This window comes from Oncorhynchus kisutch, linkage group LG3 (genome assembly GCF_002021735.2).
Source record: "Oncorhynchus kisutch isolate 150728-3 linkage group LG3, Okis_V2, whole genome shotgun sequence".
Lineage (NCBI taxonomy): Eukaryota > Metazoa > Chordata > Actinopteri > Salmoniformes > Salmonidae > Oncorhynchus > Oncorhynchus kisutch.
In genome coordinates, this window is record NC_034176.2 from 54800244 (window position 1) to 54816064 (window position 15821).

The 15821-nt window shown below is 41.2% G+C and overlaps 1 protein-coding gene across 1 annotated transcript; it reads right to left on the reverse strand.

Annotated features, from left to right (window-relative positions):
• Window positions 1–2457: 2457 nt before the first annotated feature.
• Window positions 2458–13224, reverse strand: LOC109884956 (zinc finger protein 501). Its single transcript, XM_020476844.2, has 2 exons — window positions 12951–13224; window positions 2458–3991 (listed from the first exon to the last, which is right to left on the reverse strand). The coding sequence occupies exons 1-2, from the start codon at window positions 13141–13143 to the stop codon at window positions 2847–2849; spliced, it is 1338 nt and encodes a 445-aa protein (XP_020332433.1). The 5' UTR covers window positions 13144–13224; the 3' UTR covers window positions 2458–2846.
• Window positions 13225–15821: the final 2597 nt, after the last annotated feature.

Here is a 15821-nt window from a genome sequence, read left to right on the forward strand (position 1 = left end):
AACATGTTCTTTATCGGATACTAACATAATTTAATGGATGGCATTAATGAATTCATGTATCTAAAAAATTTCAGATCATTACCTGACCAAATGAAAAAAAGATGTCATCGATTTCATAAAACACTTTGATTAACTTAGAATAGGAGATTATTACCGTATAAAAAATGTCCAACTCAAATTTCCCCGTTCGGTACGAGAACATAAATATATTTGCATAATTGGGCAAATCAAATCAAATCAAATTTATTTATATAGCCCTTCGTACATCAGCTGATATCTCAAAGTGCTGTACAACTAACAATCCCATAGCAGTTCCTTGAACCTGAAGATAATGGTCTTCAAACGTTTCTTCAGGTTCAAGGATCTGCTTTGGGATTGTCAGTTGTGCCCAATTATGCAAATGTTTCATGGGCTCGTACCGAACATTTGTGCGGCAATACAAATGTACGTTTATTTACCTATTTCTGATCTTTGTATTATACACACACACACACACACACACACACACACACACACACACACACACGAGGATCCAGCACCAGATTTAAGTTTAAGGTGGAGTCCAGCATGATGTTTGTCCTTTCTATATTAGGTGATTAGCCTACTCATTGGAATATCAGCAGGTTTGTGGGGCACGCAGACCTCAAAATTGGTATGAAATTTCATTTCAAGTGGCAAGAAAAAGGTCTTATAAAATCAAAAATTATACTCAATGGAACCTGAAAATACAGAGATACAATCCATGCTGCTGGAGGTCCTCAAGATGGCCACCACCATTCCAACGCTTGTTCGTTGTCGGTAGTCATGCGCAGTCATCCATTGTGAGCACCCAGCCCACGGAACAGCAGTGGTAGCCAGAGGGAGAGAGAAAAAGATGGATGAGGGAGGGATCCATTCTGATTAGAAGTATTTGACCTCACCCTCACATGCTTAGAGGGATCGATTGCCATTTATCTGTGTGGTAGAGAGCGTTGTCGACTCTAGTCCCCCTCTGGCTCCTGGTATCTATGCTGACTGTGTGTCTTCTCCCTCCAGCAGCAGGCCTAGACTGGGGCTGAAAGCTCCTTTTTGTGGGAGCTCTTTAAATCAAATCAGGCCCAGTTGTGGCATGCCTGGGCCAACTCCCATCTCCAAGGAGCACAGCCAAGGGGGAGGAGTCTGCAATGAATCAATTAGAAAACACAAGGGAGAAACACAGCAAGCCATAGATCGTGTAAAATTAGAATGAGGTGAAAAATAAAAGCAAAATGGCGCACACTGCTGTTCATGCTCCCAGATGATTTTGAAGTTAAAACATTTTGACCCTTAGGTCTCATCAGGCATCCATCCGTTGTAACAATAAAATCATCTGGGTGCATGAGGAAGTTCCCCTATAACTCCAGCACCTGCAAAAAAAACAGCATGTGATGTGTGTATTTTCTTCAGTTTTTGTACGAAAATTAAGGAATACAAAATATATTAAATAAAAGGTTACTGCCAAAGAAATCACACTAAATTAGAATGAGGCACACTAAATATATTAAATAAAAAGGTCACTGCAACTCAAAACGCATATTAAAAAAAGAAAAAAGGTCTGGTCTCCAAATGGGGGAAAACCTATGGAAGGCAAGTGTTTGCATAAGCATTTACAGTATAACTGGTGGTGAAGATCTAAGATTAATATTGTTAACAAGAAATTATAAAATAATATACTTTACAAAAATATAAACGCAACATGCAACAATTTCAATGATTTTACAGTTCATATAAGGAATTAATTAGGCCCTAATCTATGGATTTCATATGAATGTGCAACCATGGTTGGGCAGGGGCATAGGTCCACCCATTTGGATTCCAGGCCCAGCCAATCAGAATTAGTTTTCCCCCAAAAAAGGGCTTTATTACAGACTGAAATACTTCTGTTTCAACAGCTGTCTGGGTGACTTTTCTCAGAAGATCCCGCAGGGGAAGAAGCCGGATGTGGAGGTCCTGGGCTGGCATAGTTACACGTGGTCTGTGGTTATGAGGCCGGTTGGACTTCCTGCTAAACTCTCAAAAATGACGTTGGAAGCAGCTTATAGGAGAAAAATAAACATTCAATACTCTGGCAACAACTCTGGTGGACATTCCTGCAGTCAGAATGCCAATTGCACGCTCCCTCAAAACTTGAGACATCTGCGGCATTGTGTTGTGTGACAAAACTGCACATTTTAGTGTGGCCTTTTGTCCCCAGCACAAGCTGCACACGTGTAATGACCATCCTGTTTAGTCAGCTTCTTGATATGCCACAACTATCAAGTGGAGGGACTACCTAGGCAAAGGAGAAATGCTCACTAACAGGGATGTAAATAAATGTGTGCACAGCATTTGAGAGAAATAAGCTTTGTGTGTGTATGGAAAAATTCAGGGATCTTTTTTCCAGCTCATGAAACATGTTGCGTTTATTTTTTTGTCAGTATAAATCATTTAAAATCATAATAGCTATGAGGTCTACTCTTTATTTTCGACGTATACTGTTCATTTGCACCACACAAACCTCTTTCAAGATTGATCTTTTTGCACATACAGTAGTGTTGTGTTCTTCAAATGCATAAAAAATATTATTTAGTTTTTTTTCAAGCATGCCTTTTTATTAGGGCATTGACCAGAATCATTGCACCTATACAGTTTTTGTCCCGTTTAAAACCGCATGTCACAGTTCAAGGTACCCTTCTGACTGGATATGCGTATGTTTTACAGCTTTTGTACCCTTCTGACTGAAACATTGTTCAAATTCAAATCTAAACAATATTGCTGAAACATGCAATGCACTGAGCAGTGAACAGATTTGTCCCTGTGTGTGTCCTCTTGAGTTCTCAAATCTTCTTTCATGGAGAAGTACTTGCCGCAGCAGAGTGCGTCATCATGTGTTTCTTCAGGGTTACATTAAGCCTAAAGCATTCACCACATTCATGACATCGATACGGTTTCTCTCCTGTGTGAGTCCTTAAGTGCTCTGTCAGTTTTTCCTTTCGGTTAAAGCACTTCCCACAATCTTGGCATTGATGCGGTTTCTCACCTGCATGAACTTGCATGTGGCGATTAAGATTTATAACACCTAGTCCACACACAGGGCACTTGCATGATTTCCCCCCTGTGTGACTCGCCATATGCGATCTCAGGTTTCCCTGCAGTTTGTAGCATTTGCCACATTGCTTACAGCTGTATGGTTTTGTTCCAGTGTGGGATCTCATATGGTCTGTCAGGTGCTCCTTCCGTGTGTAGCATTTCCCACATACATTGCATTGAAATGGCCTCTCTCCTGTATGGAGCTTCTTGTGACGACTTAAGTGAGATAGAAATGTAAAGCATCTGGCACAGAAAGGGCACTTGTATGGTTTCTCCCCTGTGTGTATCCTCAGATGATCTATTAGTCTTGTGTTTAGAGCGAAGCATTTACCACAATAATGGCAGCAGTACGGTTTCTCCCGTGTGTGTGTTAACATATGCACGTGCAGGCAATACTTGCGGTTAAAGCATTTACCACAGTCTTTGCACTCAAATGGTTTCTCACCTGTGTGAGTTCTCTTGTGCGTTTTCAAATGACATGGTCTGTCATAGGTTGCTGTGCATTCAGTACAACTGTAGGACCTCTTCCTTGTGTGATCCCTCAGTGGCTCAATCAGCTCACTGGTTGTCTTGACCTCAGCGCAGATGTAAGAGCTTTGTCCTTTCTTTAACTGTGTCCTCTTGATTTTTAGAGGCTTTAACTGTGTGAGGGGAGCATAACTGGTTGATTCTGATATTCCGTCATCCTCTTCATCAGGTTTTGTTTGGATCTGTTCTGCTGCAATTGTGGATAGGGAGTCCCTCTTGCTGTTTTTCCCAGTTTGGTGTGAGCCCTGATCACTGTCACTTTCCACACAGGGAATGAAGAACTCTGTGTCCTCTTGATCACTCCAAACCTGCTCAGAGTGCTGCTGGTCAGAGGGAACATCGTCTTCAGAGACAGTGAGAGTGAGCTGCAGGGGGTCTGGAAGGAAAGACAGGAATTAACTTTCAAGAAAAATCTACACATTTCAATAAATAATCTACCTCTGTGATTTGACTCTTAACATGATTTATTAGCTAATATTAGCATCGCTCACATAGCGTAGATATGACTGATGATGTAGGAGCCAAATAGTTAATTCAATCATTTTATGGTTCAAATCAATAATGAATTTCTGTTTTATGTTTAAATGCACAGTTAAACAGTTAAAAGGCCCATAGGCTCCAAGGCCAAATTGGGAGTAACAGGAATGGCAGCCACACAGTCTTTTGACCACGAGTCCATGCAACCATGCCATCAAATCACATTTTTCAAATCAAATTGTATTTATCACATGCTTCGTAGACAACAGGTGTAGACTAGCAATGCTTACGGATCCATTTCCAACAATGCAGAGTTAAAGATTATATATTTAAAAAAAAAGATACACAGTTGAAGTCGGAAGTTTATATACACTCTGAATCGGAGGAGGATGGACGAAAATGTATGGCTTGTTTTCGAGTTTCAATCTTCAATAGTTTAAATAATTTAAATGATAGTAATAAATAAAAAAGACATCAATTAATTCCAAATGGATATCTAAAACACAATCAAGACAATCAAATATATTTGGGTCAGTATCAATGCGTGACATCACGTCAGTAACACAGCCTGCACCCACCCACATTGTGTAAGATCGATTCAAATGTAAAGACTTTGCTGGCTTTAAATCTTCAATAGATCGTCCACAAAGCATGCCATGACAATGATATACTCTGAATCAAGGGAGGATGGACAACAACCCCCCCCCACCCACCCAAAAGTGTGTTGTTGCCCCCCCTTAAAAAAAGTGCTTCTAATTTTCAATAGCTTATACAATTTAAACAAAAATAATAATAAATAAAAACATCAGTTAATTCTAAATGGATAGCAAAATTACACTCTAGACTAACATCAAACAAGTTTGAGTCAGTATCAATGCGTGACGTGATGTCATGTCCATAAGACAACCTACACACGCGTTGTGTAAGAGCTATTGAAGATTGAAATCCCAAATTGTATTATGGTGTGGATTGTTCTCCATCAACTCTGTTTCAGAATATAGTCATGGCATACTTGGTTCAATAGCTATTGATGAGAGAACCGAATATCCAAATAAAACCAATTTTACCTCAGTCCCGTACACTCCTTAAGAGTACATTCTTGGGCTAACTTCCACCAGGGTTGCCATGTTCGCAGTTTTGCCCCCAGTAGCCTTCCACTTTATATGCCATTGTAGGCTACCATTTGATACAATACATATGTTGAAATCAAATCAAATTTTATTGGTAAAATGTACATACACATGGTTAGCAGATGTTAATGCGAGTGTAGCGAAATGCTTGTGCTTCTAGTTCCGACTATATGCAGTAATATCTAACAAGTAATCTAACAAATTCACAACTACCTTATACACACAAATACACACAAATGTAAAGAGATGAATAGAATATGTACAGTTGAAGTCAGAAGTTTACATACACTTAGGTTGGAGTCATTAAAACTTGTTTTTCAACCACTCCACAAACTTATTGTTAACAAACTATAGTCAGTTAGGACATCTACTTTGTGCATGACAAGTAATTTTTCAAACAATTGTTTACAGACAGATTATTTCACTTATAATTCACTGTATCACAATTACAGTGGGTCAGAAGTTTACATACACTAAGTTGACTGTGCCTTTAAACAGCTTGGAAAATTCCAGAAAATGATGTCATGGCTTTAGAAGCTTCTGATAGGCTAATTGACATCATTTGAGTCAATTGGAGGTGTACTTGTGGATGTATTTCAAAGATAATGCCTCTTTACTTGACATCATTGGAAAATCTAAAGGAATCAGCCAAGACCTCATAAAAAAATTGTAGACCTCCACAACACTGGTTCATCCTTGGGAGCAATTTCCAAACGCCTGAAGGTGCCACGTTCATCTGTACAAACAATAGTATGCAAGTATAAACACCATGGGACCACGCAGCCGTCATACCGCTCAGGAAGGAGACACCTTCTGTCTCCTAGAGATGAACGTACTTTGGTGCGAAAAGTGAAAATCAATCCCAGGACAACAAGCAAAGGACCTTGTGAAGATGCTGGAGGAAACCGGTAGAAAATAATCAATATCCACAGTAAAACAAGTCCTATATCGTCATAACCTGAAAAGCCACTGCTCCAAAACCACCATAAAAAAAGCCAGACTACGGTTTGCAACTGCACATGGGGACAAAGATCATACTTTTTGGAGAAATGTCCTTTGGCCCGATGAAACAAAAATAGAACCGTTTGGCCATAATGTCCATCGTTATGTTTGAAGGAAAAAGGGGGAGGCTTGCAAACAGAAGAACACCATCCCAACCATGAAGAACGGGGGTGGCAGCATCATGTTGTGGGGGTGCTTTGCTGCAGTAGGGACTGGTGCTCTTCACAAAATAGATGGCATCATGAGGCAGGAAAACTATGTGGATATTTCAAGACATCAGTCAGGAAGTTAAAGCTTGGTCTCAAATGGGTCTTCCAAATGGACAATGACCCCAAGCATACTTCCAAAGTTGTGGCAAAATGGCTTAAGGACAACAAAGTCAAGGTATTGGAGTGGCCATCATAAAAAGTTGACCTCAATCCCATAGAACATTTAAAGGCAATGCTACCAAACACTAATTGAGTGTATGTAAACTTCTGACCCAATGGGAATGTGATGAAAGAAATAAAAGCTAAAATAAATAAATCATTATCTTTACTATTATTCTGAAATTTCACATTCTTAAAATAAAGTGGTGATCCTAACCGACCTAAAACAGGGAATTTTAACTAGGAATAAATGTCAGGAATTGTGAAAAACTGAGTTTAAATGTATTTGGCTAAGGTGTATGTAAATTTCCGACTTCCGATACAGTATATACAGTGGGGCAAAAACTTATTTCATCAGCCACCAATTGTGCAAGTTCTCCCACTTAAAAAGATGAGAGAGGCCAGTAATTTGCATCATAGGTACACTTCAACTATGACAGACAAATTGAGAAAAAAAATCCAGAAAATCACATTGTAGGATTTTTTATGAATTTATTTGCAAATGATGGTGGAAAATAAGTATTTGGTCACATACAAACAAGTAAGATTTCTAACTCTCACAGACCTGTAACTTCTTCTTTAAGAGGCTCCTCTGTCCTCCACTCGTTACCTGTATTAATGGCACCTGTTTGAACTTGCTACCAGTATAAAAGACACCTGTCCACAACCTCAAACAGTCACACTCCAAACTCCACTATGGCCAAGACCAAAGAGCTGTCAAAGGACACCAGAAACAAAATTGTAGACCTGCACCAGACTGGGAAGACTGAATCTGCAATAGGTAAGCAGCTTGGTTTGAAGAAATCAACTGTGGGAGAAATTATTAGGAAATGGAAGACATACAAGACCACTGATAATCTCCCTCGATCTGGGGCTCCACGCAAGATCTCACCCCGTGGGGTCAAAATGATCACAAGAACGGTGAGCAAAAATCCCAGAACCACACGGGGGGACCTAGTGAATGACCTGCAGAGAGCTGGGACCAAAGTAACAAAGCCTACCACCAGTAACACACTACGCTGCCAGGGATTCAAATCCTGCAGTGCCAGACGTGTCCCCCTGCTTAAGCCAGTACATGTCCAGGCCCGTCTGAAGTTTGCTAGAGAGCATTTGGATGATCCAGAAGAAGATTGGGAGAATGTCATATGGTCAGATGAAACCAAAATATAACTTGTCGTGTTTGGAGGACAAAGAATGCTGAGTTGCATCCAAAGAACACCATACCTACTGTGAAGCATGGGGTTGGAAACATCATGCTTTGGGGCTGTTTTTCTGCAAAGGGACCAGGACGACTGATCCGTGTAAAGGAAAGAATGAATGGGGCCATGTATCGTGAGATTTTGAGTGAAAACCTCCTTCCATCAGCAAGGGCATTGAAGGTGAAACGTGGCTGGGTCTTTCAGCATGACAATGATCCCAAACACACCACCCGGGCAATGAAGGAGTGGCTTCGTAAGAAGAATTTCAAGGTCCTGGAGTGGCCTAGCCAGTCTCCAGATCTCAACCCCATAGAAAATCTTTGGAGGGAGTTGAAAGTATGTGTTGCCCAGCAACAGCCCCAAAACATCACTGCTCTAGAGGAGATCTGCATGGAGGAATGGGCCAAAATACCAGCAACAGTGTGTGAAAACCTTGTGAAGACTTACAGAAAAAGTTTGACCTCTGTCATTGCCAACAAAGGGTATATAACAAAGTATTGAGATTAAGTATTTGGTCAATAACAAAAGTTTTTTTCCACCATAATTTGCAAATAAATTCATAAAAAATCCTACAATGTGATTTTCTGGATTTTTTTCTTTCTTCTTCTTTTTTCTTATTTTCTGGATTTTGTCTGTCATAGTTGAAGTGTACCTATGATGAAAATTACAGGCCTCTCTCATCTTTTTAAGTGGGAGAACTTGCACAATTAGTGGCTGACTAAATACTGTTTCCCCCACTGTACATATGAGATGAGTAATGTAGGATATGTAAACATGATTAAAGTGGCATTATTTAAAGTGACTAGTGATACCTTTATTAATTCCCTTAATTTAAGTAGCCAGAGATTTGAGTCTGTATGTAGGCAGCAGCCTCTCTGTGCTAGTGATGGCTGTTAAACAGTCTGATGGCCTTGAGATAGAAGCTGTTTTTCAGTCTCTCGTTCCCAGCTTTGATGCACCTGTACTGACCTCACCTTCTGGATGAGAGTGGGGTGAACAGGCAGTGGCTTGGGTGGTTGTTGTCCTTGATCTTTTTGGCCTTCCTGTGACATCGGGTGCTGTATGTGTCCTGGAGGGCAGGTAGTTTGCCCCCGGTGATGCGTTGTGCAGACCACACCACTCTCTAGAGAGCCCTGCAGTGAAGAGCGGTGCAATTGCCGTACCAGGCGCTGATACAGCCCGACAGGATGCTCTCGATTGTGCATCTGTAAAGGTTTGTGAGTGTTTTAGATGTCAAGACACATTTCTTCAGCTACCTGAGGTTGAAGAGGCGCTGTTGCACCTTCTTCACCACGATGTCTGTGTGGGTGAACCATTTCAGTTTGTGTATGCGTGATGTGTATGCCGAGGAACTTAAAACTTTCCACCTTCACCTACTGTCCCATCGATGTGGATAGGGGGGTGCTCCCTCTGCTGTTTCCTGTAGTCCACTATCATCTCCTTTGTTTTGTTGACGTTGAGTGGGAGGTTATTTTCCTGACACCACACTCCCAGAGCCCTCACCTCCTCCCTGTAGGCCGTCACGTCGTTGTTGGAAATCAGGCCTACCACCGTAGTGTCGTCTGCAAACTTGATGATTGAGTTGGAAGCGTGCATTGCCACGCAGTCATGGTTGAACAGGGAGTACAGGAGATGGCTGAGAACGCACCCTTGTGGGGCCCCAGTGTTGAGGATCAGCGGGGTGGAGATGTTGTTTCCTACCTTCACCTCCATGGGGAGGCCCGTCAGAAATTCCAGGACCCAGTTGCATAGGGCGGGGTCGATACTCAGGGTCTCGAGCTTAATGACAAGTTTGGAGGGTACTATGGTGTTAAATGCTGAGCTGTAGCCAATGAACAGTATTCTTGCATAAGTATTCCTCTTGTCCAGATGGGATAGGGCAGTGTGCAGTGTGATTGCATCGTCAGTGGACCTATTGGGACGGTAGGCAAATTGGAGTGGGTCTAGGATATCAGGTAGGGTGGTGGTGATATGATCCTTGACTAGTCCCTCAAAGCACTTCATGATGACAGAAGTGAGTGCAATGGGGCAATAGTAATTTAGTTCAGTTACCTTAGCTTTCTTGGGAACAGGAACAATGGTGGCCATCTTGAAGCATGTGGGGACAACAGACTGGGATAGGAATTGGTTGAACATGTCCGTAAACACACCAGCCAGCTGGTCTGCGCATGCTCTAAGGACGCGGTTAGGGATGCCGCCTGAGCCGGCAGCCTTGCGAGGGTTAACACGTTGAAATGTTTTACTCACGTTGGCCGCAGAGAAGGAGAGCCCATAGGCTTTGGTAGCAGGCCGTGTCAGTGGCACTGTATTGTCCTCAAAGAGAGCAAAGAAGTTGTTTAATTTGTCTGGGAGCAAGACGTTGATGTCCCCGACGGGGCTGGTTTTCTTTTTGTAATCCGTGATTGACTGTAGATCCTGCCACATACGTCTTGCGTTTGGGCCATTGAATTGCGACTCTACTTTGTCTCTCTTTTTTGATTGCCTTGTGGAGGGAATAGCTACACTGTTTGTATTCAGTCATGGTTCCGGTCACCATGACATGATTAAATGCGGTGGCTAGCACTTTCAGTTTTGCGCGAATGCTGCCATTAATCCACGGTTTCTGGTTAGGGAAGGTTTTAATAGTCACAGCGGGTATGACATCTCCTATGCACTTGCTAATAAACTCGCTCAATCTTGAAGCGTGGAATCCGATTGGTCAGACCAGTGTTGTATTGATCTGAGCATGGGCATTTCCTGTTTAAGTTATAGGCTGGGAACAACAAAATATTCACGGCTGTGACTATAATTGAAGAGAATTCTCTTGGAAAATAATGCGGTCGGCATTTGATTGTAAGGAATTCTAGGTCAGGTGAACAAAAATTTACTTGAGTTCCTGTATGTTGTTGTGATTACACCATGAGTCGTTAATCATAAGGCATACACCCCCGCCCTTCTTTTTACTAGAGAGATGTTTGTTTCTGTCGGCGCGATGTGTGAAGAATTCGGGTGGCTGTACCGACTCTGACAACGTATCACAAGTGAGCCATGTTTCCGTGAAACAGAGAATGTTCCAATCTCTGATGTCTCTCTGGAAGGCAACTCGTGCCCTAACTTTGTCCACCTTGTTATCTAGAGCATTGGCAAGTAATGTGCTAGGAAGCGGTGGATGGTGTGCTCGCCTGAGTCTGACCAGTAGGCTGCTCCATCTGCGGCGAACACACTGTTTTGCGGCGAACACGCTGTTTTGGGTCGGTCTCTGGGATAAGATTGCATGTCCAGGGTGGAGATCCGAGCAAAGGATCCGCTTCGGGAAAGATATATTCCTGGTTGTAATTATGGTAAGTTGACATCGCTTTTATATCCAATAGTTCTTCCTGGCTGTATGTAATAACACTTGAGATTTTCTGGGATAACAATGTAAGAAATAGTACCAAAAAAAACTGCATAGTTTTGTAAGGACCTGAATGAAGCGAGGCGACCATCTCTGCCGGCGCCACCATCTCTAAAAATGACTGGAATCATTGCAAATCAATTTGTGCAAAAATAGATTTAATACATAGCCGATAACTTCAGTGTATTGTTGTAGCCTTGTGTTATTATGAAATTATTAATGGAAATGTTTAGTTAATTAAATTGGAAGTTTATCAAAGCTCTATTGCAATTGCCGATCAGTTGTTAGAACGCATTAGAATGACAGTAACAGTCAGTCTGATTAGGCTAGAGGTAAAAAAATAAACACTGGCTGTTGTTGACAATCATATTCAGTTCATATACATATTATGAATATTTCATTTAGTGATTGAAATTACAACCCTGTCCTCAGTATCCTATTTCAGCAGGCTAGTGGGCTCCAGAAGCACTTCTTACCTCGAAATCGCCAAACTGTTCACGTTGAATAAATTAGTCTTAATTTGAACGCATCCAGCTGCTAAATTGTTCAGTTTCCATCTTGCCTACATTTTTCCTAGGCTACTGTAGACTATCTGAAATTAGATGTAGGCCTTTCATTGATTTTAGGCTACCTGCATCTAGCTAAGAAACCATGGAAATTTGAATTTCAATCATAAACCCAGACTTTACCCAGGCTTGCTGTTTGGGGTTTTAGGCTGGGTTTCTGTACAGCACTTTGAGATATCAGCTGATGTACGAAGGGCTATATAAATAAATTTGATTTGATTTAGTCTGTAGCCTATGCCTATTGAAATGACAAGTCCATCTCGCAAATGTGCCATTAATAACTGTTTGTAGTCTTAACATTTTCACATAAATGGCACAATTGCCAGAAAATAGCCCACCAAATTGTTTTTGTTAAAATAAATACATTTGTCCAAGTGTTTCTTGCTCAGAGATTGAGAACCTCTGTCCAACTTTCATCACTCAAACTCACCTGTCAGATTTATCTATAGTTATGCACATGCCAAAAGGCCTGAATGTTGATTGGTTGAAAGCCGTGGTATATCAGCCCATATACCTTGGGTATGACAAAAAAATATTTTTTGTTGGTAACCAGTTTATAATAACAATAAGGCACCATGGGGTTTGTGGTATATAACAAAAAATATAATTTTATGTTAGTCACCAGTTTATAATAACAATAAGGCACCCTGGGGTTTATGGTATATGGCTAATATACCACTGCTAACTGCTGTATCAAGGCACTCCGCATTGCCATAAGTCTTAGCAGTGGTATATTGGCCATATACCAATATACCATACATATATGCAGTCAAACAAGTTAAATCGACATCCATTGATGGAAAATTATCTGGCGAGTTTAATAAGGGCAAATTACATTTTATATAGCAATATATTCAAATTAGTTTATTACGTCATGTCAAGTAAGCAATAATCATTATTTTTGATGAAAACCAAATTTAGCTTCTAACGTAGTTCCAAATTACCTCGATATTCCTTCTTAATTGGCTCAATAACATTATGGGGAAATGGTTTATTGTATAAATGTGGCAACTCTCTGTGGGGGGAAAAGGGGGCTAGTTTTCAGGCCTTTGGGGCAAGTTAAGTGGTCATTGGGCAATGTTTTTTTTTAGCTGGACCTGGCAACCCTGACTTCCAACACTCTCCATTGTGCCTAAATCACTAAGAAGGAATGCTCTGGACAAGAGCGTCTGTTAAATGACGCATTTAAAAATGTAATGTAAACATATAAACTTGCCTACCTGCTTTATGTAATTTCAGATCGGGATTAAAAACCGAATCCAGCAGCCTCTGCAGGCGTTGATTCTCCTCCTTTGAACGTGACATCTCATCCTGGTACTCTGCAAACGCCTTTTCCACTACCACGGATATCTCTACAGCCACTGTTGTTAATCGATCGGAGAGAAACGCTTGCAACAACTGTAATTTTGACATTTTGGTTGAAATGTCCGTCTACTTGTTCTATTTTTGTGATTCGGTTAATACGACGCTTCATCAACGTCTCGTCAGCAACACTTAAATAAGTATTTCCGGGTCACGGAATATCGACATTTTTCAAAGTATAGGTCCCGCACGTCATAGTAGAAAAGTATCAATAACCTGCATTGATTCATGATAAATGAAACATTATTCTGTAAACATTGATTCATATTTAAATGACATTTGCATTAAATGTGGGTTTTAAAACATGTTCCAAGTTCAAATAAATGCCCCAATGTGAATCACTGTATATGGAATACATATTGACTTAAAGTTCAAAAACTATTCTGGGTGGCACAGTAAAAGTATTGTAGGGAATACTCAGTAGGGTCTGTAGAATGCATATATGGTGCCATTTCATGGGGCTCTGAATAATACGGAGTGTTGCTGGCCTTTTACTCCACCCATTCCATTAGCCACATAAGATTCTTTGTCCTGATGTAAAAGTGGGTTGGGGAGTATTCTGTACGGTCTGTATAATCCATATATGGTGTAATTTCATGAGGCTCTGAATAATGCAGAGTATTGTTGGACATTTACTGTGGTCAAAGAGCATAAATGGGGTGCCTGTGTAACGGATGTGAAACGGCTAGCTTAGTTAGCGGTGGTGCGCGCTAAATAGCGTTTCAATCGGTGACATCACTTGACTTGCTCTGAGACCTTGAAGTAGTAGTTCCCCTTGCTCTGCAAGGGCCTTCGTGGGTGACTGTTGTTAATGTGTGCAGAGGGTCCCTGGTTTGCCCGAGGGGACGGTCTAAAGTTATACTGTTACACCTGGACACTATACAGTACAAGCTGAAGGCAAAACGCCCCAAGAACAAGCAGGAACAAGTTAGCCTTAAAAATTGTCAAAGACTCCAGCCACCCTAGTCATAGACTGTTGTCTCTGCTACCGCACTGCAAGCGGTACCGGAGGGCCAAGTCTAGGTCCAAGCGGCTCCTAAATAGCTTCTACCCCCAAGCCATAAGACTCCTGAACAGCTAACTATTTACTGCTGCCCTATTTACTGCTGCCCAAACTGTATTTGTCACATGTGCTGAATACACCTTAGAGTGAAATGTTTACTTATAAGCCCTTAACCAACAATGCAGTTTTAAGAAAATACCTAAATAAAGTAAGAGATAAGAATAACAAATGATTAATTTGATTTGAACTGAAGACAGCCGCAGTAAATCACCAGGGAAGAAACCCAGCATCTGGTGATTCCTAGTTTGTTCATTTACTTTTGAGCCCCTAAAATTGGGGGGCTATGTATAAAAATGGTTGTAATTCCTACACGGTTCATACAATAATTTTTACAAAACCCTTAAATTAAAGATGAACGTCTACACTTAAAGCACATCTTGATTGTTGACTTTCAAATCCATTGTGGTGGCGTACAGAGCCAAAATTATGCAAATTGTGTCCAAATAGTTATGGACCTGACTGTATATCACTTTCCCAAGGCACATCAATGAACAGGTTATAGAGCAAACAACAACATTATCACAACACATAGGCTGTAATGTTGGAGGGGGGGGGGGGGGTGGCTTGACTTACCCAGTGATTTTACCCACGCACCGCCAAGACCAATATGAACTCTCATTTGCAACTGTTGGACTAATGATTACACCCTAGATCAGCTAGATGCAGGCAAGAGTGTGCAAGGCGGTATTGAATGTGTCACTGTCTGTCACCTTGATTACTCAAAATTCTCTCGGCCTGTGTACCTACGTTGTAAACCTTCATTCATGGGCTGAATGAAAAATTAGGTTGTAGCAACCTCATGACGGGTACATGGAAAATGTAGTAGCCTAAACCTATCGATGTTACATGTACATTGAGCTGGGCAAATGAATGACAGTCATCCAATATGCTGTAATAGAAATAAGCTCAAGCTCATAAAAAAAAGTATCATCCTCCCTCATTTTAAACGGCACCGACCACCACTAAAGTGATTTGCATTGTGACCAATGTAATGGGCATAGTAAAAGGCCAGCAACACTCTGTATTATTCAGAGCCCCATGAAGTGAAACCATATATAGATTCTACAAACCCTACTGAGTACTCCCCGTTTTTCCCGTACAGTGCTATATTTGTGCCATATTGTCACGCCCTGGCCTTAGTATTTTGTGTTTTCTTTATTATTTTGGTCAGGCCAGGGTGTGACATGGGTATTTATGTGGTGTGTTTTGTCTAGGGTTTTTTTGTAGGTTATGGGATTGTGGTTTAGTGAAGTAGTCTAGGTAAGTCTATGGTTGCCTAGAGTGGTTCTCAATCAGAGGCAGGTGTTTATCGTTGTCTCTGATTGGGAACCATATTTAGGCAGCCATATTCTTTGAGTGTTTCATGGGTGATTGTTCCGGTCTCTGTGTTTGTTGCACCAGATAGGGCTGTGTCGGTTTTTCACGTTACGTTTTTGTAATTGTTCGTTATGGTCTTTATTAAAGATGTATAAAGATAACCACGCTGCATTGGTCCTCCTCTCTTTCACCGGAAGAAAACCATAACAGAATCACCCACCACAACAGGACCAAGCGGCGTGGTGACGGACAGCGGCAGCAGAAGCAGCGAAATCCGGATTTCTGGACATGAAAGGAAATCTTGGACGGTAAAGGACTCTGGGCACAGCCAGGAGAATATCGCGGGAGG